Here is a 27,917-nt window from a genome sequence, read left to right as displayed (position 1 = left end):
GATTTTGCCGACTTTGACTCCCATTTTAGGCCAATTACATTATTCCAGTCAACCAAATTCTTAGCTATTTCACTAGTATTACTTCTATTCTATTGATTGAGCACAAGAAATCGCCAAGTCAACTGTTTCAACTACAAATTAAAGTGATCGGAAATTGTTAATTTGGCCAATTTAACACAAAGTTCAAAATATTTCAATTTCAAAATAGGGTCCAGAATAAACAATGTAGGTATTCCTGGAACTAAACTAACATTTCCTCTGTTCATTAGTTACGTTTTGAGGCTTTACAAATAAATTCCATTTTGATTTTTTATTCACTTAATGAATTCTTATTCACACCAAAAAACAGAAGATATACTGTTATGCAATACTGTAATAATTGTATAAATATCATCACCATATTTGGGAATGCATATCAGACCCACCAGCTGGCGTGTATTAGACGTGTGAGGTCGTTTGTTTACTCTTGAATATCGGCAAAAATTTAACATTTCTGCTACTTTGAGCTCAGTTTCAAGCCATTTCCAGTGTTAAAACCAATCAAAATCATCTCTATTTCTGTAATATGTCTTCCATTCTATCAAATGAGACCAAGAAATCACAAATAGAACTATAAAAAACATACGAAAAAACACTGCAAAGTTGCTGTTTTAATCGAAAAATCATGATTTCATTTTTTTCTCTCATTATACACAGCGTGCTGCAGGATCTGTTTTATGTGGTGCACACATACCACATAGATGTATTCTCTCATATCTAGGCCCAAATGTACCACTCACAGTTTATCAGAGTGAGCTGAGCTCATGACGTAGATCTACGGTTTGGACCCTGAACGTAAAGCTGTAGATCTATGGGACAGACCCTCAAAGGGTTAAATATCCTATATTAAGTATGAGACAGGGAGCCAGGGCTACCTACACCATGGCTACCTGCACCTGACTTCCTACAAACAAGTACTACTCACCTCTCTCCCTACATTAAGATTACAAATACTTTAAGATAAGTAATGAATTTAATGTGAATGTATTTTACTTTGTGTGTTTTTAATGCCTAGTTCTATTACTAATATAATTTAGTGTAAACTTGTTGTCTGGCATTTATAAATTGAAAAAAAATGGCGTTCTGCCTTCCGGCGATGTCTGCTTTCCGGCGACAGCCTGGAACCTAATCCGCCGTAAAAGTGGGGCCCTACTGTATATGGTCCATCGATGACCGAAACGTTATTATGTGGAGCATGACTGTATTTGTGAATTCAATTGTTAATATAGTCAAGTAATGTATAGTATCAATGTGAAACTAATTAAAAATCAAAATACCAAAACTGGAACAATTCACCAAAAAAAACGAACTTAGGAAAGGAACCTCATGATGACATTTTGATCCGTTCTGGACCACTGTCAAGCCACAATAGTACAGGATGGACCAAAATGTTGTTATAAGAAACCTTATAACAACATTTTGGTCCATTACGGTCCTCACATGGTTATTTTCTTAGGTGTAAGTTTTTGGTGAATTGTGCCATGTTATATTGATCTTGTTTATTGCAAATCTCTATATTGTGTTTTGTGAGTGCACTCACAGTGATAATTAAGAGTTAAATATACTGCAATCTACAGCCATCTGACCAACACACAAATGTACTAAACTTCAGCCACCTGACTCTCGCACAAGTGTACTAAACTTCAGCTGACTGACCTGAATGAGTTTTCTTTCATAGGCAGCAGCTTCATGGTGGTAATCTCGGTAATCTGGATTAGGTTTGCTGAGTGGTACAACTGCTCCTTCATTGACTCCTTCCCGGCGAAGGAGTTGCACTGCTCCCACGTATTTCTTCAACTGGTGTTTTAGTAATTCATTTTCCCTGCAACAATAGTTAATAAAAGCTATAGCAAAAAAAAAAAAATTCAGATCTCAAAAAAAGTACTGCAATATAACTATCAACCTGTCTATAGTATTATTATACTCCCAGGGACACTAAATCCATAGTCATACAGGGCTTGGATAATGGGTTATCAAATCTGTTTTAAGGATGAAGGGTAGCTCCAATTCCCTGGAGTAAAAGCATTTTGCTAGCTTCAATGTAATTTCCCTTGAAAGGGAGGTACATCCTCTCACTTCCTCCTATTTGCTTATATGCGTATTCCACTAAATCCCTCTTACCTAATGATGCCATTCTTATACAGTGGAATCTTGGTACTCAAACTTAATTCAATCCAGAAGGCTGTTTGAGCACCGATCTGTTCGAGCATTGAATGATTTTTCCCAACCAATTTTCTTTTTGGTTGGCTGTTATCACTAATCTTTGTAGGTCCCATTACGACTTATTTATACAAATAATATAAAAAAAAACACCAACAAATGCGAAGAAACACGGAATAGTTTACAGCAAAGTTCTGGCAGGTCATGTTTGTTTGGTCAAGTGCCGAGCTTTGTTTGAGTACCGAGGTTCCACTCTACTCCATTTACCATTAATTCTTACTTTGTTTACCACTAAGTAATGGTCTGACAGATCAGTTACTCCTCTAAAATGAGCACATCCACCCATCAACACTATCAATATATAGTCTATCAGGCTGCTGTCACTGTGCACATCATCATATCTTATAAAATAAGCACCAGCTATTACCAAACCTCTTTCTATAAAGAATAAATAGACACAATACTATGACTGGAACAATACACAAATAACCCACACATAGGAAACTGAAACTTATGATGACATTTTGGTCCAGCTTGGTGACTAGTTAATGGTCCAGCAGAACCAAAATGTCAACATAAGTTTCAGTCTCCTCCTATTTTTTTTTTTTTTTTTTTTATCATCACACTGGCCGATTCCCACCAAGGCAGGGTGGCCCGAAAAAGAAAAACTTTCACCATCATTCACTCCATCAATGTCTTGCCAGAAGGGTGCTTTACACTACAGTTTTTAAACTGCAACATTAACACCCCTCCTTCAGAGTGCAGGCACTGTACGTACTTCCCATCTCCAGGACTCAAGTCCGGCCTGCCGGTTTCCCTGAACCCCTTCATAAATGTTACTTTGCTCACACTCCAACAGCACGTCAAGTATTAAAAACCATTTGTCTCCATTCACTCCTATCAAACACGCTCAGGCATGCCTGCTGGAAGTCCAAGCCCCTCGCACACAAAACCTCCTTTACCCCCTCTCTCCAACCTTTCCTAGGCCGACCCCTACCCCGCCTTCCTTCCACTACAGACTGATACACTCTTGAAGTCATTCTGTTTCGCTCCATTCTCTCTACATGTCCGAACCACCTCAACAACCCTTCCTCAGCCCTCTGGACAACAGTTTTGGTAATCCCGCACCTCCTCCTAACTTCCAAACTACGAATTCTCTGCATTATATTCACACCACACATTGCCCTCAGACATGACATCTCCACTGCCTCCAGCCTTCTCCTCGCTGCAACATTCATCACCCATGCTTCACACCCATATAAGAGTGTTGGCAAAACTATACTCTCATATATTCCCCTCTTTGCCTCCAAGGACAAAGTTCTTTGTCTCCACAGACTCCTAAGTGCACCACTCTTTTCCCCTCATCAATTCTATGATTCACCTCATCTTTCATAGACCCATACGCTGACACGTCCACTCCCAAATATCTGAATACATTCACCTCCTCCATACTCTCTCCCTCCAATCTGATATTCAATCTTTCATCACCTAATCTTTTTGTTATCCTCATAACCTTACTCTTTCCTGTATTCACCTTTAATTTTCTTCTTTTGCACACCCTACCAAATTCATCCACCAATCTCTGCAACTTCTCTTCAGAATCTCCCAAGAGCACAGTGTCATCAGCAAAGAGCAGCTGTGACAACTCCCACTTTGTGTGTGATTCTTTATCTTTTAACTCCACGCCTCTTGCCAAGACCCTCGCATTTACTTCTCTTACAACCCCATCTATAAATATATTAAACAACCACGGTGACATCACACATCCTTGTCTAAGGCCTACTTTTACTGGGAAATAATTTCCCTCTTTCCTACATACTCTAACTTGAGCCTCACTATCCTCGTAAAAACTCTTCACTGCTTTCAGTAACCTACCTCCTACACCATACACTTGCAACATCTGCCACATTGCCCCCCTATCCACCCTGTCATACGCCTTTTCCAAATCCATAAATGCCACAAAAACCTCTTTAGCCTTATCTAAATACTGTTCACTTATATGTTTCACTGTAAACACCTGGTCCACACACCCCCTACCTTTCCTAAAGCCTCCTTGTTCATCTGCTATCCTATTCTCCGTCTTACTCTTAATTCTTTCAATAATAACTCTACCATACACTTTACCAGGTATACTCAGCAGACTTATCCCCCTATAATTTTTGCACTCTCTTTTATCCCCTTTGCCTTTATAAAAAGGAACTATGCATGCTCTCTGCCAATCCCTAGGTACCTTACCCTCTTCCATACATTTATTAAATAATTGCACCAACCACTCCAAAACTATATCCCCACCTGCTTTTAACATTTCTATCTTTATCCCATCAATCCCGGCTGCCTTACCCCCTTTCATTTTACCTACTGCCTCACGAACTTCCCCCACACTCACAACTGGCTCTTCCTCACTCCTACAAGATGTTATTCCTCCTTGTCCTATACACGAAATCACAGCTTCCCTATCTTCATCAACATTTAACAATTCCTCAAAATATTCCCTCCATCTTCCCAATACCTCTAACTCTCCATTTAATAACTCTCCTCTCCTATTTTTAACTGACAAATCCATTTGTTCTCTAGGCTTTCTTAACTTGTTAATCTCACTCCAAAACTTTTTCTTATTTTCAACAAAATTTGTTGATAACATTTCACCCACTCTCTCATTTGCTCTCTTTTTACATTGCTTCACCACTCTCTTAACCTCTCTCTTTTTCTCCATATACTCTTCCCTCCTTGCATCACTTCTACTTTGTAAAAACTTCTCATATGCTAACTTTTTCTCCCTTACTACTCTCTTTACATCATCATTCCACCAATCGCTCCTCTTCCCTCCCGCACCCACTTTCCTGTAACCACAAACTTCTGCTGAACACTCTAACACTACATTTTTAAACCTACCCCATACCTCTTCGACCCCATTGCCTATGCTCTCATTAGCCCATCTATCCTCCAATAGCTGTTTATATCTTACCCTAACTGCCTCCTCTTTTAGTTTATAAACCTTCACCTCTCTCTTCCCTGATGCTTCTATTCTCCTTGTATCCCATCTACCTTTTACTCTCAGTGTAGCTACAACTAGAAAGTGATCTGATATATCTGTGGCCCCTCTATAAACATGTACATCCTGAAGTCTACTCAACAGTCTTTTATCTACCAATACATAATCCAACAAACTACTGTCATTTCGCCCTATATCATATCTTGTATACTTATTTATCCTCTTTTTCTTAAAATATGTATTACCTATAACTAAACCCCTTTCTATACAAATTTCAATCAAAGGGCTCCCATTATCATTTACACCTGGCACCCCAAACTTACCTACCACACCCTCTCTAAAAGTTTCTCCTACTTTAGCATTCAGGTCCCCTACCACAATTACTCTCTCACTTGGTGTATGTGTAGGTTATTTATGTACTCTTCCTATATTACCTAAATAATCATTTATCACAATAAGAGCATCAGACTCCTCCAAAAATCAAATCAAAATTAAAAAATTTTGCTTTTGTCAGAATATAATGAATATCAGAGACAATTCCAAATTTAATCCTTATATTCTGAATATGGAATATTTCTCTATATTATTTCAAATTTTTGCTAATGATTCTGTTGAACATTTATTTTGTAACTTAGTAAAATCATTGTTTCTTCAGTTAATGATAGAGTACACAACTTTGAATATTAACCTGGTCAGAGTGTTGACTTTCATATTTAACTTATCAAGAGTTTCTTGGTGCTGACTCTGTTGAAGAGCTATCTCAGCTCTAAGCATGGATGTTGTTTCCATTTCCATAGTAAGTGCTGCAGCAACTTCAACCCTACGACCCTCTGCAGCATCTCGAGCTCGGCTAATCTCTAAAACAGCGGATTTTAGTTCATCTGTAACAGAATTATACAGTGTACATGCAACGTAGAAGTGTCCGATAAAATTACTAGTAAATTATAAACAAACATTAGTTACTTATGCAGTACGTATGTTCATATGTATAAGTGCTTGATAATAACCCAAAGAGGGCCCCAGTAGGGGCTCGATTTTTTTTTTTTTTTTTTATCACACTGGCCTACTCCCACCAAGGCAGGGTGGCCCGAAAAAGAAAAACTTTCACCATCATTCACTCCATCACTGTCTTGCCAGAAGGGTGCTTTACACTACAGTTTTTAAACTGCAACATTAACACCCCTCCTTCAAAGTGCAGGCACTGTACTTCCCATCTCCAGGACTCAAGTCCGGCCTGCTGGTTTCCCTGAACCCCTTCATAAATGTTACTTTGCTCACACTCCAACAGCACGTCAAGTATTAAAAACCATTTGTCTCCATTCACTCCTATCAAACACGCTCACGCATGCCTGCTGGAAGTCCTAGCCCCTCGCACACAAAACCTCCTTTACCCCCTCCCTCCAACCTTTCCTAGGCCGACCCCTACCCCGCCTTCCTTCCACTACAGACTGATACACTCTTGAAGTTATTCTGTTTCGCTCCATTCTCTCCACATGTCCGAACCACCTTAACAACCCTTCCTCAGCCCTCTGGACAACAGTTTTGGTAATCCCGCACCTCCTCCTAACTTCCAAACTATGAATTTTCTGCATTATATTCACACCACACATTGCTCTCAGACATGACATCTCCACTGCCTCCAGCCTTCTCCTCGCTGCAACATTCATCACCCATGCTTCACACCCATATAAGAGCGTTGGTAAAATAAAACTATACTCTCATACATTCCCCTCTTTGCCTCCAAGGACAAAGTTCTTTGTCTCCACAGACTCCTAAGTGCACCACTCACCCTTTTCCCCTCATCAATTCTATGATTCACCTCATCTTTCATAGACCCATCCGCTGACACGTCCACTCCCAAATATCTGAATACATTCACCTCCTCCATACTCTCTCCCTCCAATCTGATATCCAATCTTTCATCACCTAATCTTTTTGTTATCCTCATAACCTTACTCTTTCCTGTATTCACTTTCAATTTTCTTCTTTTGCACACCCTACCAAATTCATCCACCAATCTCTGCAACTTCTCTTCAGAATCTCCCAAGAGCACAGTGTCATCAGCAAAGAGCAACTGTGACAACTCCCACTTTATGTGTGATTCTTTATCTTTTAACTCCACGCCTCTTGCCAAGACCCTCGCATTTACTTCTCTTACAACCCCATCTATAAATATATTAAACAACCACGGTGACATCACACATCCTTGTCTAAGGCCTACTTTTACTGGGAAATAATTTCCCTCTTTCCTACATACTCTAACTTGAGCCTCACTATCCTCGTTAAAACTCTTCACTGCTTTCAGTAACCTACCTCCTACACCATACACCTGCAACATCTGCCACATTGCCCCCCTATCCACCCTGTCGAAATATGAACACAAATTCATCAAAGTTTCTGTCTCTACATGGATTATTACTCAAGTTTTCTGAGTGGATGTACAGGTGTATTGCAGACAGGTATTGGCACTGTACTTCCTATCCCAGGACTCAAGTCTATTATTATAATCAAGGGGGAAGTGCTAAACCCATAGGATTATACAGCACCTGTGGGGGGATGTGAAAGGTATTCAGGCTTAATTCAGGGAACTGGAGCACAGATCCAATTCTATAGATCAAGAGCCCCTCACCAGCATCAAGGAACCTTCCTTGAGGGGCACTCGAGTCTAGATAACCAAAAAAGACCTTAGATGCAGGCCAAAATGTTAGTCTGACTTTTTAAATACTTTTCTAAACAGTGGCTTTATATTACATGTATATGTAGACAAAGCACCTGTCACACACTATAATGTAAGACTACCTTACCTACAGTTAAAGTAGTGTCACCACTTGAAGGACTGGGTAATGTTGAGGATACAGAGCTAGGACTGATGACCCCAGTCCTTCCCTGAGCTTCAACAATATCTGCAACAGCTGCTACTGCTTCATCAACCTCCTGTGCAAAGGTCCAATGTCTGTATTACACTGTATCCAATAATTTCTGCTGTATGGCTTTTGGAGCTCACTTGGAATATGTCATAGCTCATTCACACTAATATTCACCGCACCAAGGATGAGAAGAATTAGGAAAAGAAAAAGTTTATCTTGTCAAGCTTTTATCATTAGTATGCTCAAGTTTCAACTACATTAAAACTTAATTTTTGATAAACTAAAATATAAAAACAATATTTCATAATGAAAATAATGGTTTTCAAAAGTTCTAGAGCACTTCACTAACCAATTTTCAAAATTCTACCGAACTAACACAGGGTTAAAGATATCATCTCTCACTTTGCCTGACTGTCCATTGCCTACATAATCAATGCTCCATCCATGGTTTTCACTGCAGCCTGGTTCCTGACCTTTTGGGACCCTTCATGGGATGTACTTTAACTCCAAAGGATGGCCACAATAGTGGATATGCTACTGTGTACAATACAGTTGCATATGGATGCTTTATCATTAAAATGAATACACTCAAAATGAAGAAGGCTTAATGATCAAAAAATTGCATACCTGAGTGTAGCTATGTATAGAGGTTTCATCATCTGAACGAATGCCATCAAAGGTAGCAAGGCCTCTTGGACTAATGGGAATCAGTCCTCCAATGCCAATCCCACCCACTGGAGTAAATACAGCTCCTGTGTCACCTTCACTGTTAAAGATCTTATTTTTACTCTACTTTTAAGGTCATGTGATCAATCTAATCCTCATTACAAGCATCAAAACCATTGAGAGGCATGTAGAAAATGAATATGAAATACTAGTACATAACTTTACTGAAGCAGTGAGGGGCATTGTTAAAAGCACCAACTGAACATCCTACACAACCCATGTTAAAATTGAAATATAACAAATTATTATTACTGTATCTGGAACTCTAAGATTCAAAATAAAATAACCTTACCAGTAATCAACTGGAAAATATTGCATACCTTGATGGAAAACTTTCTGCTGAAAAGTTGGACTGACTAGATTTATATGATCCAGTTTCTTGATCATATAAACTGTTGGGTCGCTGAGATTTCAAGAGTGGCATATTGGCTGTTGCTGTGTTGCTGTCATTCAAAATGTTCTCACTATTTTCAGATGACTCATCTAGTTTTTTTGGCAATATATTTTCAAACAGTTGCTGATAGCTTGGTTCATTCAATGATTCATCATCATAAGTGATATTCTTGTTAATGGCAGGAAGGCTGGTTTCTAAATTATCAGTGTCTTGAAGGGGACTCCCAATCTCGTCTTCCACTCTTAATTTCTCGCTGTTGTTTCCCATTTCACAGTAAGTTCTAGGAAGGCTCTTTTGGCCATTAGAGAATTCACTGACTGATTTTAGAATTTCCTTATTCTGTTGCAATTCATGTAGATGTACCAATCTCTCCAAGCGATCTGCATATGGTGTTGAAGCAGCGGTGGTTGGAGCTGGGGAACTGAGACATGTTGTGGGGGCACTGTGATATAGCGGTGAATTTACATCTGGTCGATCAGGTCTCGAAAGGTCATCGTCAAAGGATATTAACTGAGAAGGTATCTTCTTTCTTCTTCTTCTAAGATCTCTCTTTCTTGAAACCAATGAACCACCTAAAAAATACAAGTTATAAAATTAAGACCTTAAAGCATCACACCAGAAAACATTAATTTTTGGATGCTTTTGTAAAAAATTGGAAGTGAAAAAAAATCCTTAAATATTAGAAAAAAAATTTAATGAAAATATAGTTAGGAAAGTCAACATCAAAGCACACACACTATTTGCACAGACCATTGCACACTGAATAAGATTTTATAAATTTCTAAGCAATGTTCCACCTAGAGCTTCAGACATGATAATCATGTATGCAAGGTTAAACAATGGAAAATTTGAGTTTTGAAGAATTAACACACTGTACATATATAATGCATGTAGAAATAGCAAAATAAATAGTGCGCTTATCATACACGTGCAGGGTAATGGGTTGAGTGTAGCACAAACCTAAATGGGTAATAAATTATTATACTCATGGAGAAGCCCAAATTCATAAAGGCCATACAGCACCTATAGAATGTTAGGTAACCAAGTTTGATCAAAGGGAGGGGAGAGTACCTCTAATTTGCTGGAGCAAGACCCCTTCACTAGCATTCAGGTACCTGCTTTCAAAAGAGTCAAATGATTTACTTGAAAGCTTTCTGCTTTTTAACAGAATATAGTACAGTATAATTTTTTTCACGTGTTGGCAGTCTCCCACAAAGGCAGGGTGACCCGAATAAAATAAACAATTTCAGCATAAATTATGGCTATTTATTTTAACCCGTAAACAGCCCAAACGTATATATACGTTTTTTCAACATTTGAAAGTATGTAAAAAAAGTAGATCTTTTTTTTTTTACATTTAAAATGTGTAAAAAAAACTTTGATCTACTTTTTTTTGTTATATTTGAAAATATGTAAAAAAAAACGTAGATCTACTTTTGGAGCACTACGCATGTGAATGTAGATCTGCTTGGACCGTTTACGGGTTAAATGTCAGGAGCAAGGGGCTAGTAAACCCTTTTCCTGTATAAATTAGTAAATATAAGAAGAAAAACTTTCATTTTTCTTTTTAGGTCACCCTATCTTGGTGGAATATGGCCAGAGAGTTAAAAAAAAAAAAATCATTCTAAAGAATACTAACATTCCACCAACAGAAGCCACATTCTACTTTATTTATCATATTACTGATAGGACAAAAGACAGATAATATGTAGATATAAAAGTTGCACACTCACTGGTATGGTCAGCATCTGAAGTGCTAGCTATCTGAGCTTCAGGTTCAGGTTTCACATTAGGTATGGCATCGACTTTGGCACGAAATTCATTTTGGCTCCCAGCATTTAGCTCAACATTGTCAATGTTAATGGCAAACAGTATAGAATCCAGACCTGATAGAAAGATATAACATGTTATAAATACAACTCCTAAACAATGCTATCAACAGTGAGACAGATTACGGAATACTATCTGTGTTGGGATTGATTAAATTAAAACTATTCATTCATGCCTGGTAAAATTTATACAAAGCTAATATTTTAAGCAATGCCCTATACATTATATTCAAACATGAAAGTGCTCTGGAAACATGAATATTACACAAGTCTCTTACCAGCTGCCAAATTAGGCAGCATTGCTGCCCTTTCTTGGTCCCGAAGGAGAGCCCATGGTTCATACCACTGTTGAAGCAGGATCTCATCACAGACAACGATCTTGACAGAGGCAGGAGATAATAAATTAAAGATGGCTCACAAAAACATAATATAAAGTACAAAAAAATAACAATTGCTTTCATCTTAAGGCCTAAACCTGATAAGCAACTTGACTCAAGAGAGACTCCATCAGTGCCCTGGATGATGTGACACAAAATACTGAACCAGACTGTCGTTCAGTCTTTTAATGCAGGAGATGATTGGCTGGGCATAAATATTAATAGAGAGAAAATGATAATACAGTATTGAGCACCCTATGTTGAACATAGTTTGGCATTCCTAGATTTTCTGCAGTCTCTACATGACAATCATCATCTACATTTTTTAAGGATGGTAGCTGGTGAATTCTGACAGAACATTTTGAAAATGGACTCGTTAAATGAAACTTTTAGATTACTAGTGCTGGAGGGTTAATAACTCAGGAGACTTATGAAAGTCAAGCAGTATGTCCTTCAGGATCTTCCTCAGGCTGTGACTCACAATAGCCTAAATAGCCTACTGACTCCCAGATACCTATTTACTGCTAAGTAACCAGGAACAGCCAGTGCTTGGAGACTGTACAGTATTTCATTATATTTTCAACAGTTAAAAAAATATGAAATACATATACGTTGACAGATCATTATTGTATCAATAGAGTATAATCACAATTAGTAAACTGAAAGACAACATGACAGCTGAAACTGAGAGCACTTGAGTGTGTTGAGAGGTCAACAAATACTAAAGTGCTGACTCGTGCAGCAGAAAGCTAGGACTTTTATCAGTATCAAAGTGAGCATCTAATAATCATGATAAACTAGAAATGAACCCACAGTTGTTAACTAGTACCAATGGTTAATACAATTCATTGAATTCATAAAAAATATTTTAAAAGTAAAATGTGGGATGTGCAAACAAGATAGTATAGTGAGTAAGCACTGAGACCACTTACATGCATATAACGCTCAAGGGAATGTTCATTGAGTAAACTCCTTAACCAGGCACGTCCTCTTCCAACATCAGATGTAATATTTTTCAAAAGTAGAAAGCGCTCATATTCATGCCGGGTCAAGAGCTCTCGCACGTACCACCATAAAACTGAAAATGTAAGCGTTGAAATATAAACAAATTGATGATCATTCTGGAAATTAGTTCGGATGAATCAATACAGGAACTACAGGCAATCAAGTATACCCCTAAATGGTCGGTAGACAATGGTATAAACTGACAAGTACTTAATAAAGGCACATTTTAGATGAAATATCGCCAAATAAAGTTTTTGCCTGCTTAGTACATACCAGGCACTTCTGTGTCAGCTCCAGGAAGATTAAGGTGAAGATTTAATCCAGAGGTCACTATGCCTGTCACCTGTCTGTAAATAAGAGAAACTGTTAAAAAATAAAGATATCAGGGATGATAAAGGTGCATAGGTCTATGATGGAAGGGTAGGTTTCATTACAGGAATAGTTGGAGGGAAGAGGTGGAGAGAAATGGTGTAAATGCAGACATAATGAACAGATATAAATGCAGTATAATGTGATCCTTCACTGATAATACTGTGCCCACACAGTGGGTTTCATCAAGTCACAAATAGATCTCTCTGGGTAGAGAGGATATGCATATATACACAGCGAGTGAAATGGCATGAAGAGTCAGGTGAGGCGTGTTGAAGCTGACAGCCTGGATTGACTAATGAGGGTTTGAACATATGGCAGAGAAAAAGTTGGATTCAAGAGGGACATGTATAGTTTGGACAGTACACATGCAGTAAGTGTTAGGAGATTTTACTTATCCATAAAGAAAAACCATGCCATGGACTCTTGTGCTGCACATGATAATTTTTTTTTTTTCAAGAAGTCGGCCGTCTCCCACAGAGGCAGGGTGACCCAAAAAGAAAGAAAATCCCCAAAAAGAAAATACAGTGGTACCCCGAGTTTCGAACTGCTCCCAACTCGACCAATTATATAAGTGTATTATTGTAAGTGCTTTTGTAAGTGTATTTTTGGGGGTCTGAAATAGATTAATCTAATTTACATCATTCTGTATGAGAACAAATTCGTTTGGTAACGGCACTCGAACAGCCTTCTGGAACGAAGAAAGTTCGAAACTCAGGGTACCACTGTACTTTCATCATCATTCAACACTTTCACCTCACTCACACATAATCATTGTCTTTGCAGAGGTGCCCAGATACGACAGTTTAGAAGCATATTATAATATACCCCTCCAAACTGCCAATATCCCAAACCCCTCCTTCAAAGTGAAGGCATTGTACTTCCCATTTCCAGTACTCAAATCTGGCTATACATATAAAAATAACCGGTTTCCCTGAGTCCCTTCACTAAATATTACCAACAGCTCGTCAGGTCTCAAAAACCATTCGTCTCCATTCACTCCTATCTAACACACTCACGAACGCTTGCTGGAAGTCCAAGCCCCTTGCCCACAAAACATCCCTTATCCACTCCTTCCAACGTTTTCGAGAACGACCCCTACCTTGCCTTCCTTTCCTTACAGATTTATGTGCTCTCCATGTCATTCTACTTTGATCCATTCTCTCTAAATAACCAAACCACCTCAACAACCCCTCTCCAGCCCTCTGACTCCACACCTTCTCCTAATTTCCACACTCCGAATTTTCTGCATAATATTTACACCATACATTACCCTTAGACAGGACATCTCCACTGACTCCAACTGCCACCTCACTGCAGCATTTACAACCCAAGCTTCATACTCATATAAGAGAGTTGGTACCACTATACTTTCATACATTCCCTTCTTTGCCTCCATAGGTAACATTTTTTGTATCCACATATACCTCAACGCATCACTCACCTTTTTTCCTTCATCAATTCTATGGTTAACCTCATCCTTCATAAACCCATCCGCTGACACGTCAACTCCCAAATACGTATCTGAAAACATTCACTTCTTCCATACTCCCTCTTTCCAATGTGATATCCAATTTTTCTTTATCTAAATCATTTGATATCCTCATCACCTTACTCTTATCTATGTTCACTTTCAACTTTATACCTTTACACACACTCCCAAACTCGTTCACTAACCTTTGCAACTTTTCTTTAGAATCTCCCATAAGCACAGTATCATCAGCAAAAAGTAACTGTGTTAACTCCCATTTTGTATTTGATTTCTCATAATTTAATCCCATCCCTCTCCCCAACACCCTAACATTTACCTCTTTTACAACCCCATCTATAAATATATTAAACAACCATGGTGACATTACACATCCCTGTCTAAGACCTACTTTTACCGGGAAGTAATCTCCCTCTCTCCTACACACCCTAACCTGAGCCTCATTTTTTTTTTTTCAACAAGTCGGCCGTCTCCCACTGAGGCAGGGTGACCCCAAAAAAATAAAGAAAATCCCCAAAAAGAAAATACTTTCATCATTCAACACTTTCACCACAATCACACATTATCACTGTTTTTGCAGAGGTGCTCAGAATACAACAGTTTAGAAGCATACACATATAAAGATACACAACATATCCCTCCAAACTGCCTCACTATCCTCATAAAAGCTCTTTACAGCATTTAGTAACTTTCTACCTATTCCATATACTTGCAACATCTGCCACATTGCTCCCCTCTCCACTATCATATGCCTTTTCTAAATCCATAAATGCAATGAAAACTTCCCTACCTTTATCTAAATACTGTTCACATACATACTTCAATGTAAATACTTGATCTATACATCCCCTACCCACTCTAAAGCCTCCTTGCTCATCTGCAATCCTACTCTCTGTCTTACCTCTAATTCTTTCAATAATAACCCTACTGTATACTTTTCTTGGTATACTCAGTGAACTTATTCCCCTAAAATTTTTACAATCTCTTTTGTCCCCCTTCCCTTTATATAAAAGAACTATACATGCTCTCTGCCAATCCCTAAGTACCTTCCCCTCTTTCATACATTTATTAAACAAAAGTACCAACCACTCCAACAATATATCCCCTGCTGCTTTTAACATTTCTGTCATGATCCCATCAGTTCCAGCTGCTTTACCCCCTTTCATTCTATGTAATGCCTCATGCACCTCCCCCACACTCACATCCTGCACTTCTTCACTCCTGAAAGATGTTATGCCTCCCGGGCCAGTGCACAAAATTACCGCCTCCCTTTCTTCATCGACATTTAACCCTTTCAAGGTCCGTCCCGTAGATCTACGGCTTTACGTTCAGGGTCCAAACCGTAGATCTACGCCATGAGCTCAGCTCACTCTGATAAACTGTGAGTGGTACATTTGGGCCTAGATATGAGAGAATACATCTATGTGGTATGTGTGCACCACATAAAACAGATCCTGCAGCACACTGTGTATAATGAGAGAAAAAAAATGAAATCATGATTTTTCGATTAAAACAGCAACTTTGCAGTGTTTTTTCATATGTTTTTTATAGTTGTATTTGCGATTTCTTGGTCTCATTTGATAGAATGGAAGACATTTTACAGAAATAGAGATGATTTTGATTGGGTTTAGCATTGGAAATGGCTTGAAACTGAGCTCAAAGTAGCGGAAATGTTAAATTTTTGCCGATATTCAAGAGTAAACAAACGACCTCGCACGTCTAATACACGTCAGCTGGTGGGTCTAATATACATTCACAAATATGGTGATGATATTTATACAATTATTACAGTATCGCATAAGAGTAAATCTTCTATTTTTTGGTGTGAATAAAAATTCATTATGTGAATAAAAAATCAAAATGGAATTTATTTGTAAAGCCTCAAAACATAACTAATGAACAGAGGAAATGTTAGTTTAGTGCCAGGAATGCCTACATTGTTCATTCTGGACCCTATTTTGAAATTGGAATATTTTGAACTTTGTGTTAAATTGGCCAAATTAACAATTTCCGATCACTTTATTTTGTAGTTGAAACAGTTGACTTGGCGATTTCTTGTGCTCAATCGATAGAATAGAAGTAATACTAGTGAAATAGCTAAGAATTTGGTTGATTGGAATAATGTAATTGGCCTAAAATGGGAGTCAAAGTCGGCAAAATCGCCGATTCGTAAATATCGCTGACACATCAAAATTCGCGAGAGCATAATTTCGTCAATTTTCCACCAAATTTCGTACTTTTTGTTTTATTACCTTCACAAAAAGATTCTCTATGATTTCATAAGAAAAAATAACAAATTTTTTTTTTGAAAATTCTTGGACACTGGTGCGTGACTCCAGATTTGGGCCTTGGACCCTGAAAGGGTTAAAAGTTGCTCAAAATATTCCCACCATCTACCCAATACCTCCAGCTCCCCATCTACTAACTCCCCTACTCTGTTTTTAACTGACAAATCCATTGTTTCCCTAGGCTTTCTTAACTTGTTTATCTCACTCCAAATTTTTTTCTTATTTTCTGCAAAATTTCTTGACAGTGCCTCTCCCACTCTATCATCTGCTCTCCTTTTGCACTCTCTCACCACTCTCTTCACCTTTCTTTTACTCTCCATATACTCTGCTCTTCTTATAACACTTCTGCTTTGTAAAAACCTCTCATAAGCTATCTTTTTCTCTTTTATCACACCCTTTACTTCATCATTCCACCAATCACTCCTCTTTCCTCCTGCACCCACCCTCCTATAGCCACAAACTTCTGCCCTGCATTCTAATACTGTATTTTTAAAACTATTCAAACCTCCTTCAATTCCCCCCCCCCTACTCATACCTGCACTAGCCCACATTTCTGACAACAGTTGTTTATATCTCACCCTAACCTCCTCCTCCCTTAGTTTATACACCTTCACCTCTCTCTTACTTGCTGTTGCCATTTTCCTTTTGTCCCATCTACCTCTTACTCTAACTGTAGCTACAACTAAATAATGATCCAATATATCAGTTGCCCCTCTATATACATGTACATCCTGAAGCTTACCCATGAACCTTTTATCCACCAATACATAATCTAACAAACTACTTTCATCACATGCTATATCATACCTTGTATACTTATCCTCTTTTTCATAAAATATGTATTACTTATTACCAAACCTCTTTCTACACATAGCTCAATTAAAAGCTCCCCATTTTCATTTGCCCCTGCCATCACAAATTTACCTACTACTCCCTCCACAACATTTTTACCCACTTTAGCATTGAAATCCCCAACCACAAGTACTCTCTCACTTGGTTCAAAACTCCCCTTGCACTCACTCAACATTTCCCAAAATCTCCCTCTCTCTCCTCCACACTTCTCTCTTCTCCAGGTGCATAAATGCTTACTATAGCCCACTTTTCACATCCAACCCTTATTTTACACCACATAATCCTTGAATTTATACATTTATATTCCCTCTTTTCCTGCCATAACTTATCCTTCAACATTATTGCTACTCCTTCTTTAGCTCTAACCCTATTTTAAACCCCTGACCTAATCCCATTATTTCTCTCCACTGAAACTCTCCCACCCCTTTCAGCTTTGTTTCACTTAAAGCCAGGACATCCAGCTACTTCTTACTCATAACATACACAAATAACCCGCACATAAAAGACAGAAGCTTACGACGACGTTTCGGTCCGACTTGGACCATTGACAAAGTCACACTGTGACTTTGTCAATGGTCCAAGTCGGACCGAAACGTCGTCGTAAGCTTCTGTCTTTTATGTGCGGGTTATTTGTGTATCGTTCCAGTCACGGTATTGTGCCTTTTTGTTATTTACTCATAACATCCACAATCATCTCTTTCTTATCATTCGCACAACATCCACACACATTCAAACATCCCACTTTGATGGTTTACTTCTTTTTCTTTTTAGTAGGCAGTATGGGAAAAGGGGTTACTAGCCCATTGTTCCCGGCATTATAGTTGACTTTTACAACACACATGGCTTACGGAGGAAAGCTTTCTATTCCACTTCTCCATGGATATGAAAGGAAAAGCAATAAGAACAAGAACTTTCTTCTTTCAACAAACCGGCCGCATCCCACTGAGGCGGGGTGGCCCAAAAAGAAAAACAAAAGTTTCTCTTTTTGAATTTAGTAATTTATACAGGAGAAGGGGTTACTAGCCCCTTGCTCCCAGCATTTTAGTCGCCTCTTACAACACGCATGGCTTACGGAGGAAGAATTCTGTTCCACTTCCTCATGGAGATAAGAGGAAACAAACAAGAACAAGAACTAGGAAGAAAATAGAAGAAAACCCAGAGGGGTGTGTATACACAAATAACCCGCACATAGAAGAGAGGAGCTTACGACGATATTTCGGTCCGACTTGGACCATTTACAAAGTCACAGTGACTTTGTAAATGGTCCAAGTCGGACCGAAACGTCGTCGTAAGCTCCTCTATTCTATGTGCGGGTTATTTGTGTATTGTTCCAGTCACGGTATTGTGCCTTTTTTTGTTATTTAGGGGTGTGTATATATATACTTGTATATGTATGTGTAGTGTGACCTAAGTGTAAGTAGAAGTAGCAAGACATACCTGAAATCTTGCATGTTTATGAGACAAAAAAGACACCAGCAATCCTGCCATCATGTAAAACAAATACAGGCTTCCTTTTTACACTCACTTGGTAGGACTGTAGTACCTCCCTGGGTGGTTGCTGACTAACAGCCTACTATCTAATAATGATAATGTGCTTTGTTATACTAAAAATCAGTTACCACTTTGTAGGTAATCTTACAATGAAGCAATATCACCTACATATAGACTGTGTGCAGTCAACAAAAGTTAATCCTGCATGTACAGTATAATACCACAATAATGTGACAGGGCACGATCATGTTTGAGGCTTTGTAACTTACTATTAAAGATAAAAACACTGAATATACTTACTTAATTGCAGCAAGACCTCTGCTGGGGGAGCGTAGTTTGAGGCCATAGGAGAGTGCGCACTCAAGTTTAGCGCAGAGAGAAGCAACTCGTTCATCTGTCTCTGTTGCAAGCTCAGCACATCCTCCAAACCTCACCTGCAACAAATACATAAAGAAATACATAACACATTTAAGCTTCACTTTTTCTTCTGGCCTTTATTTTGTGGACAGATTATTTTGAGTAGCTTTAAATTGTGCTGTAGTGTATTTAGTTCAAAATCTGTAAAAAATAAAACATCGATATATAACTTCAATCTTTCTCTTCAGTGAAGCCAAATAACCCAAATTATATATACAATTACTGTCAGGTTCACATCCATATTGCATACAGTTCTATTTCTGTTTTACTTATCAAATAACTTCACTTCTAATTAGGAATATTTAAAAAAAAAAAATAAGTAAATTAACGACAAGCATTACAAATGCTTTGTACCTACAATCTACTGATTAAGCCTTAAAATCATACCGTAAGAAAAGTATAACTTAACACAAGAGTTAAATCAAAAAGTTAAACAGGACAGGTCTGGGTTTAAGCAGCTGACAGCAGTTTAAACAAGGGAAGAACAGGACTGCTTTCTGAAACACTTCAGATATAAAGAACACATTTAGTAAAGTAAAACCTGACCAGTTACATACTTAAAAGACCAAAAATGAGATGTAAGAGAGGTAAGCTGATGAAGATTGAAAATCTTCAATATACAATATCTTCTTCTTTCAACAAACCGGCAGTATCCCACCGAGGCAGGGTGCCCCCCCCCCCCCAAAAAAAAAAAAAAAACTTTTCTCTTTAACTTTAGCAATGTATACAGGAGAAGGGGCTACTAGCCCCTTGTTCCCAGCATTTTAGTCGCCTCTTACCACACACCTGGCTTGTGGAGGAAGAATTCTGTTCCACTTCCCCATGGAGAATATAAAATATATAAAAGTAAATTCTTCTTTTGTGTTGTAATAAGCAGTAAAACAAGGTTCGGTGAGGTATTTACCCTTTCCTCTATGAGCATTTGCCCTGCATGTATGGTTGCTTATCATGCCATCTATAGGCCAATAAATCAACAACTGTTGAATATCTTTAACCCGTAAATGGTCCAAACGTATATATACGTTTTTTCAACATTTGAAAGTATGTAAAAAAATAGATCATCTTTTTTTTACATTTGAAAACGTGTAAAAAACTTTGATCTACATTTTTTTTGTTGTTATATTTAAAAATATGTGAAAAAACATAGATCTACTTTTGGAGCACTATGCATATGAACGTAGATCTGCTTGGACCGTTTACGGGTTAAAGAAAAAAAAGTAATGATAAAAAAGTCACCGTTACTAAGAGAGGGTTGCCCAATCTTTCACGTTTCCCATATTCCCACGAACACAACGAAAAGATTTACTCACCCAAACGTTTGGAAAAAATAAACAACAACAAAAGGTTAAAATAAGCAAAGACCCAAAAAAGGAAGACATCTTAAAAGGACAAAATATAATTATTTCTCCATGCAAAAGCAAAAAAGAATCTTTCCTCTGTAAGTCATGCATGTCATAAAAGGTAACTAACCCTCTCTCTCCTGTATAAATTACTACATGTAAAGAGAAAAACTTTCATTTTTCTTTTTAGGTCAACGTGCTTTGGTGGGAGACTGCCGGTGCACTGAAAAAATAACAACTTTATTAAAAAAACAAAAATAAAAAGAATTACATACCTGACATCCTTGAACTGTTGAAAGCAAGCCAGACAAAAGTTCCTCTCTTTTAATGCTGTGAGGATCTGAAAAAAGATATATTTACCATCACACAATATAGCACATACTACCATACTACAATTTTTATCAGTGGGTTTAACAAGACATGTGCCAAACACTAGGACATATTTATTAGAAAACGTTTCAGTCCTGGGATCCTGATCAAGGACCCAGGACCAAAACATTTTCTAATAAATATGTCCTAGTGTTTGCTCACATGTCTTTTAAAATAATTATTTTTGGTATCAGTTACAAAGATTTATACAAATTTTATCAATGTAATGTGTAACCATAAGTAATATGGTTGTGATTACTTCATCATTTTCATCCAATTCTGTCTTATCATAATGAATGAAGGAGGAAAGAGATACATTGCTTGGTCACACAATGACTGAAAAACATCCAGTATAAAATGTGTCACTAAGGCATGTATGAGATACAAGGTACTAATTACTGTCTGGTACTATGAAAATAAAATAATATCACTATGGCACAACTTAAAAAAAAAAAAATGCCCCATATTATTGATTTGAGCATCACGTTGAGAAGTTAAGAGAATAAGTGTAATGAGTTTGGTATTACTATGCCGACTTATTGCTCCAGAAGGCTGAATACAATCCCCCACCAATAAATAAAAAAAAAATTACCTAACAATTAAGAGAGAGACATACAACTCAACAGCAGTCCCAGGCTACATTTGGCTAATGTACACAATCACTGAGTCTGAGGGCTTATCAAAGAAGTTTTCTCAAGCTAGTGCTTAGAAACCACACAAAGAAAATTCAAGTATACTATATTAAACACCAAAATGTAAATTTCATAACTGTTAAGTACAGTGGTCCCTCGTTTTTCGTAATTAATCCATTCCTGGAGGAGCTACTATAAACGAAATTTACGATTTGCGAATCAATTTTCCCCATAAGAAATAATGTAAATACAATTAATCCGTTTCTGACACTCAGAAGTATTAAAACAAAAAAATTTTTTACATGAAATATACATGTAGTACATAAACAGTACAATGGGAAATGATGAATGAAACATTAACAGCATAACACTTACCTTTATTGGAGATTCTTCTTAGTGTATGGGAGACTGGAGGAGGAGAGAGATTGGATTGTTTACAGTTTGGAAGGGGAATCCCCTTCCAGCAACACCTCAGGTACCAATTGCTTCTCTGGGGTTGCTTCTCTTCTCTGTTTCTTAATGCCACTAGGACCACCTTGAGAGTCACTCTAGTCCTGTTTCGCAAAGTAACTGTGAAGAGAGCTCTGTTTCTGGCGTCTCTTTAACACTTCCCTAAAATGGTACAAGACTTTGTCACTGTACATATTTCTCACCTTCTTTACCACAGGCTTGGCACTAGGAGCTTTCTTTGGAGCCATGGTAGCTTATTTAGTACTTGCAAGCACTAAAATGAGTGGAATATTATGAAATATTTCGTAGGAGCACTTGAGGGGACCTTCACTCACTGGTAAACAATGCCAGACTGGCTGGGTAGGGAGGCCTCCCCTGCTCACACCGTGCGTAAACGTCCTGGACGAACTACTATTCGCGAGTCAACCTATGAAAAGCGAGTCCATGTTTATACGAAAATACCCCTATGATTGGCGAAATTTACGATTGCCGAGAACTACGAAAAGCGAGGGACCACTGTATTTCCTTTCCAGTGTTACCTAATTATGTGCAAATCTCAATAAAAAATAATGAGTAATATTTACCATTGTCTGAAGTTGAAGACATTATAATCTTCTTATAAAGGTTCTTGCTACTTCAACATTGAAATGCAATGTACTTCACATTTCTTCTGGAATAATGCACACAAATATTAGAACAGGAATGGCAGCTTGCCTATATTGAATCAACTCTTTATTTGTGTGTACTTCTATATTACAATATATTATTATTGCAAAACACTAAACCCCCTAAGGGTCATACAATGCCTGGGAAATGGATGGCAATCAGGCATGATCTGAGGAATGGGAGGTATACAGTATTGCATTACAACTCACTTTCCACAAGTTCAGTCCCTTCCTGTGGTATGGTTTGTATTATAAAAGTTTGGTTTTGCAATTGCATAGTTTATTTCTTGACATATGTCTCTAAGAGGCATGTGTGTGGAGTAATAATAAGAGTGGAGTGGAGGGGAGGGGAAGGGAAAGAGTTCAAGATGGCATACTGCCATCTTGATAGAATGGAAGACATATTACAGAAACAGATATGATTTTGATTGGTTTCACAGTGAAGAGTACCTTGAAATTGAGCTCAAAGTAGCAGAAATGTTCAATTTTTTCCAATGTTCAAGAGTAAACAAATCACGCCACGCGTCCAATACATGTCAACTGGTGAGTCTAATACAGTGGAACCTCAAATATCGAACTGCTCCCAACTCAACCAATTATATAAGTGTATTTTTGTAAGTGCTTTTGTAAGTGTATTTTTGAGGGTCTGAAATGAACTAATCTAATTTACATTATTCCTGATGGGAATAAATTCGTTCGGTAACGGCACTTGAACAGCTGTCTGGAATTAAGAAAGTTTGATATTTGAGGTTCCACTGTATTCTTTTACAAGCGTGCTGATATTATTTATACCATTTTTACAATAATGCAGTAGTCTGCATAACAGTTTAATCTTCTATTTTTTTGAGAATAAAAATTCAAAATGGAAAGCAAGAGTAATATAAGAATGGCCTGGAGATGTGACTAATGAACAGAGAAAATGTTATTTTAGTGCCAAGAATGTGTGTATTGTTTATTCTGGACCCTATTTTGAAATTGGCATCTTTTGAAATTTGGGTGAAATTGGCCAAATTGCCAAATTCTGACCACTTTATTGGGTAACTGAAATCGGTAAATGGGCGGTTTCTTGTATTCAATTGATAGAACAAATGGAGTTCTAGCAAAATAGCTATGATTTTAGGTGACTGGAACAATGGAATTGGCTGAAAACAGGGCTCAAAGTGGGTGAAATCGTTGATGAGTAAATATCGCCAATATCGCAAACTTCACGAGAGCGTAATTTCATAAGTTTTCCATCAAATTTTGTACTTTTGGTGTCATTACCATTGGGAACAGATTATCATTTCATAAGATTTTTTTTTTTTTTTTAAATTTTTCGACCCCGAGAGAGAGTTAAGGATCGGGGGTCTCGACCCTCAAAGGATTAATGTCCCACTGCGTAAACTGTTAGATTAAAATAAAAATAGCGAACAAGTAAACAAAGAATAATTATCTCCACGAGTGATCATATGGGTATTTGCAACTTAATTCCAAGAAATAGCTTTCATAAAATATCAGGCCACAAACATGCATAATCCAGACAAAATAATAATTAGAACAGTTAAAAGTTCCATCATAAACAAATTATATAATTAGTAAATAGCTAACCACTAACAAACTACTACTTTAACCTACACTGAATAAATTAAACTCTTAATTGATACTCAGCCACTCTGTATTGCATATAATCTTACGTGACTGCTCAGTAATTACAAGCTCTTGAGAGTAAGCTCATCTGTTTTAAATGTTTGGGCTTCAAATTCTACTTTGGAAGTGGACAATCAATGTACTGCAATTCTTGGATAAAACAAATAACGTTAATGCAGGTCTTGAGTTTCAAAAGTGACAAGGTCTTAAGTCTGAATGAGACTGCAATGGTGAACCATAATTAAAGCTTCCTGAACTTACTCAAGCTGTATTCAAACTTTCTTAACAACCTCTTACTAAAGATAATTAATAGAAAGAGCTCTGACAAGTTTTCTATCATTTTATCCTTTGGCAGGAAATTTCATATTGTACAGTTATACATGCCTCTGCTGCACAACTGCAACAAAGCAGAGCCTCTGTGTACTAGAATTCATTCATAGCACAAACACCTATTGTGTGGAGCTTTCTTCCAGGATAAATATTATCTTTCACCATGTTTCTTCCACAAACTTGTCATATTCTCAGGTGACTATATAAACGAAAGCCTGTGTCTCTCCTGCATAATGTAATAAAAAGTTTTAATTTTCATTCTTACTCAAAGGATAATGGACATTTTATTCAAAACAAGTACAATATGCAATGCATTAATTACACTATAGAAGACCAATTAAATACATAAAATAGCTTACCAGCATAAAGACATGAAGCCACATCACAAATCCTTAAATGCCTATATGCAATAACTTATGTATTTTGTCCATTGTCATCTTCATTTTTGAAATGTTGATTATCTGTAATGATATAAATCATAAGTAATTGAGATTGCAAGAGGTTAGATGATTAAAAGAATCATACAGCCTCAACTTCATTATTTGTTTTTAAATAGGATATTTAATTTCAAAAATACAAAGTGCTGGCAGCAAAAATATGGCAATGCATGGTGACTACATGTGGACCAATTCATTTATTATTATGATTATTATTATTATTTGTGTGAAAGTGTTAATCTCATAAAGGTCATAAAATGCCTGGTGAATGTTATTAGATGTGATTCAAGGAAGGAAAATGTAGCTATGATTCCTTCGATTATTAGCCCATCACCTTCATGAAGGTACTCCTGCTTCAAAAGTGAGGGAACACAGAAATATCCTGGGTCATCAACATAAAATGTCATTAGTAAGGCTAAGGTAAGGGTCACTTACCATCATGTCATATAGGACTGGTATTATATTTGCAAAATCCTAGGGTCAGTAATTACATCAATAATGTATACATAGGGAAACCACTGAACCCTTCAGGGGCATACAGTGCCAGGGAATTGCAGGCAATCAGGTTTGATCCAAGGAAGGGGAGGGGTAACTCCAATTCTTTAGATCAACAAGAATTCACCAGAATCAAGGCAACCTCCCCCTTGAAGGGTTAACTCGTCAAAAAAATGCCTCCTATTAGTAAATCTATAAAAATTACATAAAATACAGCATGAAATTACTATTATTAAATTCAAAATGCAAATTGCTTTTTGTTTTTCCAACACATCGGCCATTTCCCCCCGAGGCAGGGTCACCCAAAAAAGAAACACTTTCACCATCATTCACATATAATCACTGTCTTTGCAGAGGTGCCCAAATACAAGAGTTCATATGTCACTCCAAACAGCCAATATTTGAAACCCCTCCTTTACAGTGCAGGCACTGTACTTCCCACCTCCTGGACTAAAGTCCGGCCAACCAGTTTCCCTGAATTCCTTCACAAAATATTACCCTGCTCACACTCCAACTAATTAAATTCATTAGATGTTAATCATGAAAAATGCCTGGCAAAAATAGGAATTGTCTTCATTGTATTAATTATAACTCAGCTACATAAAATTATTTTATACCCATGAAAAAATGTACAAAATATGACACATTACAGTTAACTTAACACATTTTTTTTTTTTAACAAGTCAGCCGTCTCCCACCAAGGCAGGGTGACCCAAAAAGAAAGAAAATCCCCAAATAGAAAATACTTTCATCATCGTTCAACACTTTCACCTCACTCACACATAATCACTGTTTTTGCAGAGGTGCTCAGAACACAACAGTTTAGAAGCATATACCTATAAAGATACACAACATATCCCTCCAAACTGCTAATATCATATATTAACATATATTAAAAAACAAGAACTCTACCCATATAGGTTATGCAGTGATGTATTAGTTATTACTGTTATGTGTAAGAGTAGAAGACTGCTCCTCTGTGAATCTTGACCATAACTATACATAGTTTGAACTGCACAATATTAAGTCTACTTTACCATCAAGACATTTTATTGTGCAAATATTAAAAGATGAATCCTAACGAAACCCACCAACCTAAAATAATGTAACCTAGCACAACCATCCATCCTGGCAAATCTTTCCTTACATTAAGACATAACTAAATGCTATGCACTGACTGGCTAAGACATGCTGTGCAATCAAAACTAATACACTATTTTTGCTAATATAGCAAGAAATACTTATTTTCGTGGTGTTAGTAGGTTGTACTGTGAAATGTAACCTAATGCCGGGGTTAGTAAGTAAGTAAGTTTATTCAGGTATACACAAATACAGTTACATAGAATTATCGTACATAGCAGCATATGTGTAGAGAACCTAGGATAACCCAAAAAAGTCAGACAGAGTGACTCATTTCCATTGGGGTTGTGCCAGCAGTAGTCGTATAGCCTTACTATATTTAGGGAAGTGTTAAACTCGTAGGGGTAATACAACTCCTAGGGTATAAGAAGACAGTAGTTTCATTCCAGGGAAGGACAGGGTCAATTCCTGGGATCAAGAACCCCCTGACTGGCATCAACGTATCTTCCTTGATGACCATATCACTGTTAATACTTCGTAAATGAACATATAACTATTACGAAACTTTAAATCTACCTAAGACTCCTCGATACTTACAGGTCAACGTCACTATCATTGAATAACTGGGCTGTTATAGGCCGCCACGACACATTACGCTGACCTCTACCTCCTCTTGTCTCCAGGAAATCTAATGCCAAAACCCGGGTTCAAAAAGAGTATAAAAAAAAAAAGTTCTGAAACAAGGAGAAAAACAAATGTTGAGTAGTGTTTGTGAGGTGAAAACATCTCCGCCCATCATCATAAACCCGGGTCATGAACCCTCTCTTGTCATTATCATTATTATCTTCCTCGTCTTCATGCAGAATTATATCTATAAAGAAGTTAGAGCGTCTTATTTCACGTGTCATTTATAGCAGAGCGTAGAATTAGTGATGATTCATTGGGAAAATTATTATATGGTGCATGGAAATCTTTGCCATTATGTGAACGGGCTATAGATTTGTTGTGAACTTTGTCCTTTTTTAATTAATAATAATAATAATAATATAATGATAATAAAGAGATGTAACGTAATGCCAGTGAATAGTAAGTAATATTATTAAGGCACAGGTACACGTAAGCACAATTATCATACAGTGTAAATTACCTAGAATAACATAAAAAAAGTCAGTAACATATTTCCATTGGGGTCCTTGAC

At 37.4% G+C, this 27,917-nt stretch overlaps 1 protein-coding gene across 3 annotated transcripts in view; it reads right to left on the bottom strand.

Moving 5' to 3' along the window:
• Positions 1–27,504, bottom strand: part of LOC128695428 (sorting nexin-29) — a 41,545-nt gene extending 14,041 nt beyond the window's left edge. For 2 of the 3 annotated variants that reach the window (XM_053786023.2, XM_053786025.2), the window contains exons 1-14: positions 27,317–27,504; positions 25,067–25,168; positions 22,671–22,756; positions 20,911–20,975; positions 19,179–19,312; positions 12,663–12,736; positions 12,317–12,462; positions 11,286–11,385; positions 10,912–11,064; positions 9,105–9,750; positions 8,686–8,824; positions 7,996–8,125; positions 5,880–6,072; positions 1,696–1,861 (exon numbers count right to left, since the gene is read on the bottom strand). In XM_053786023.2, coding sequence (XP_053641998.1) covers positions 1,696–1,861; positions 5,880–6,072; positions 7,996–8,125; positions 8,686–8,824; positions 9,105–9,750; positions 10,912–11,064; positions 11,286–11,385; positions 12,317–12,462; positions 12,663–12,736; positions 19,179–19,312; positions 20,911–20,975; positions 22,671–22,692 — 1,968 coding nt within the window. In that variant the 5' untranslated portion in view covers positions 22,693–22,756; positions 25,067–25,168; positions 27,317–27,504. The remainder of the gene's footprint in view (positions 1–1,695; positions 1,862–5,879; positions 6,073–7,995; positions 8,126–8,685; positions 8,825–9,104; positions 9,751–10,911; positions 11,065–11,285; positions 11,386–12,316; positions 12,463–12,662; positions 12,737–19,178; positions 19,313–20,910; positions 20,976–22,670; positions 22,757–25,066; positions 25,169–27,316) is intronic. The other variant, XM_053786024.2, reaches the window with a different exon arrangement.
• Between the last annotated feature and the right edge of the window lie 413 nt (positions 27,505–27,917).

This window comes from Cherax quadricarinatus, chromosome 50, assembly GCF_038502225.1.
Source record: "Cherax quadricarinatus isolate ZL_2023a chromosome 50, ASM3850222v1, whole genome shotgun sequence".
Classification (NCBI taxonomy): Eukaryota; Metazoa; Arthropoda; class Malacostraca; order Decapoda; family Parastacidae; genus Cherax; species Cherax quadricarinatus.
Note: the sequence above shows the minus strand (reverse complement) of the source record. Positions and strands in the feature narration are given on the sequence as shown.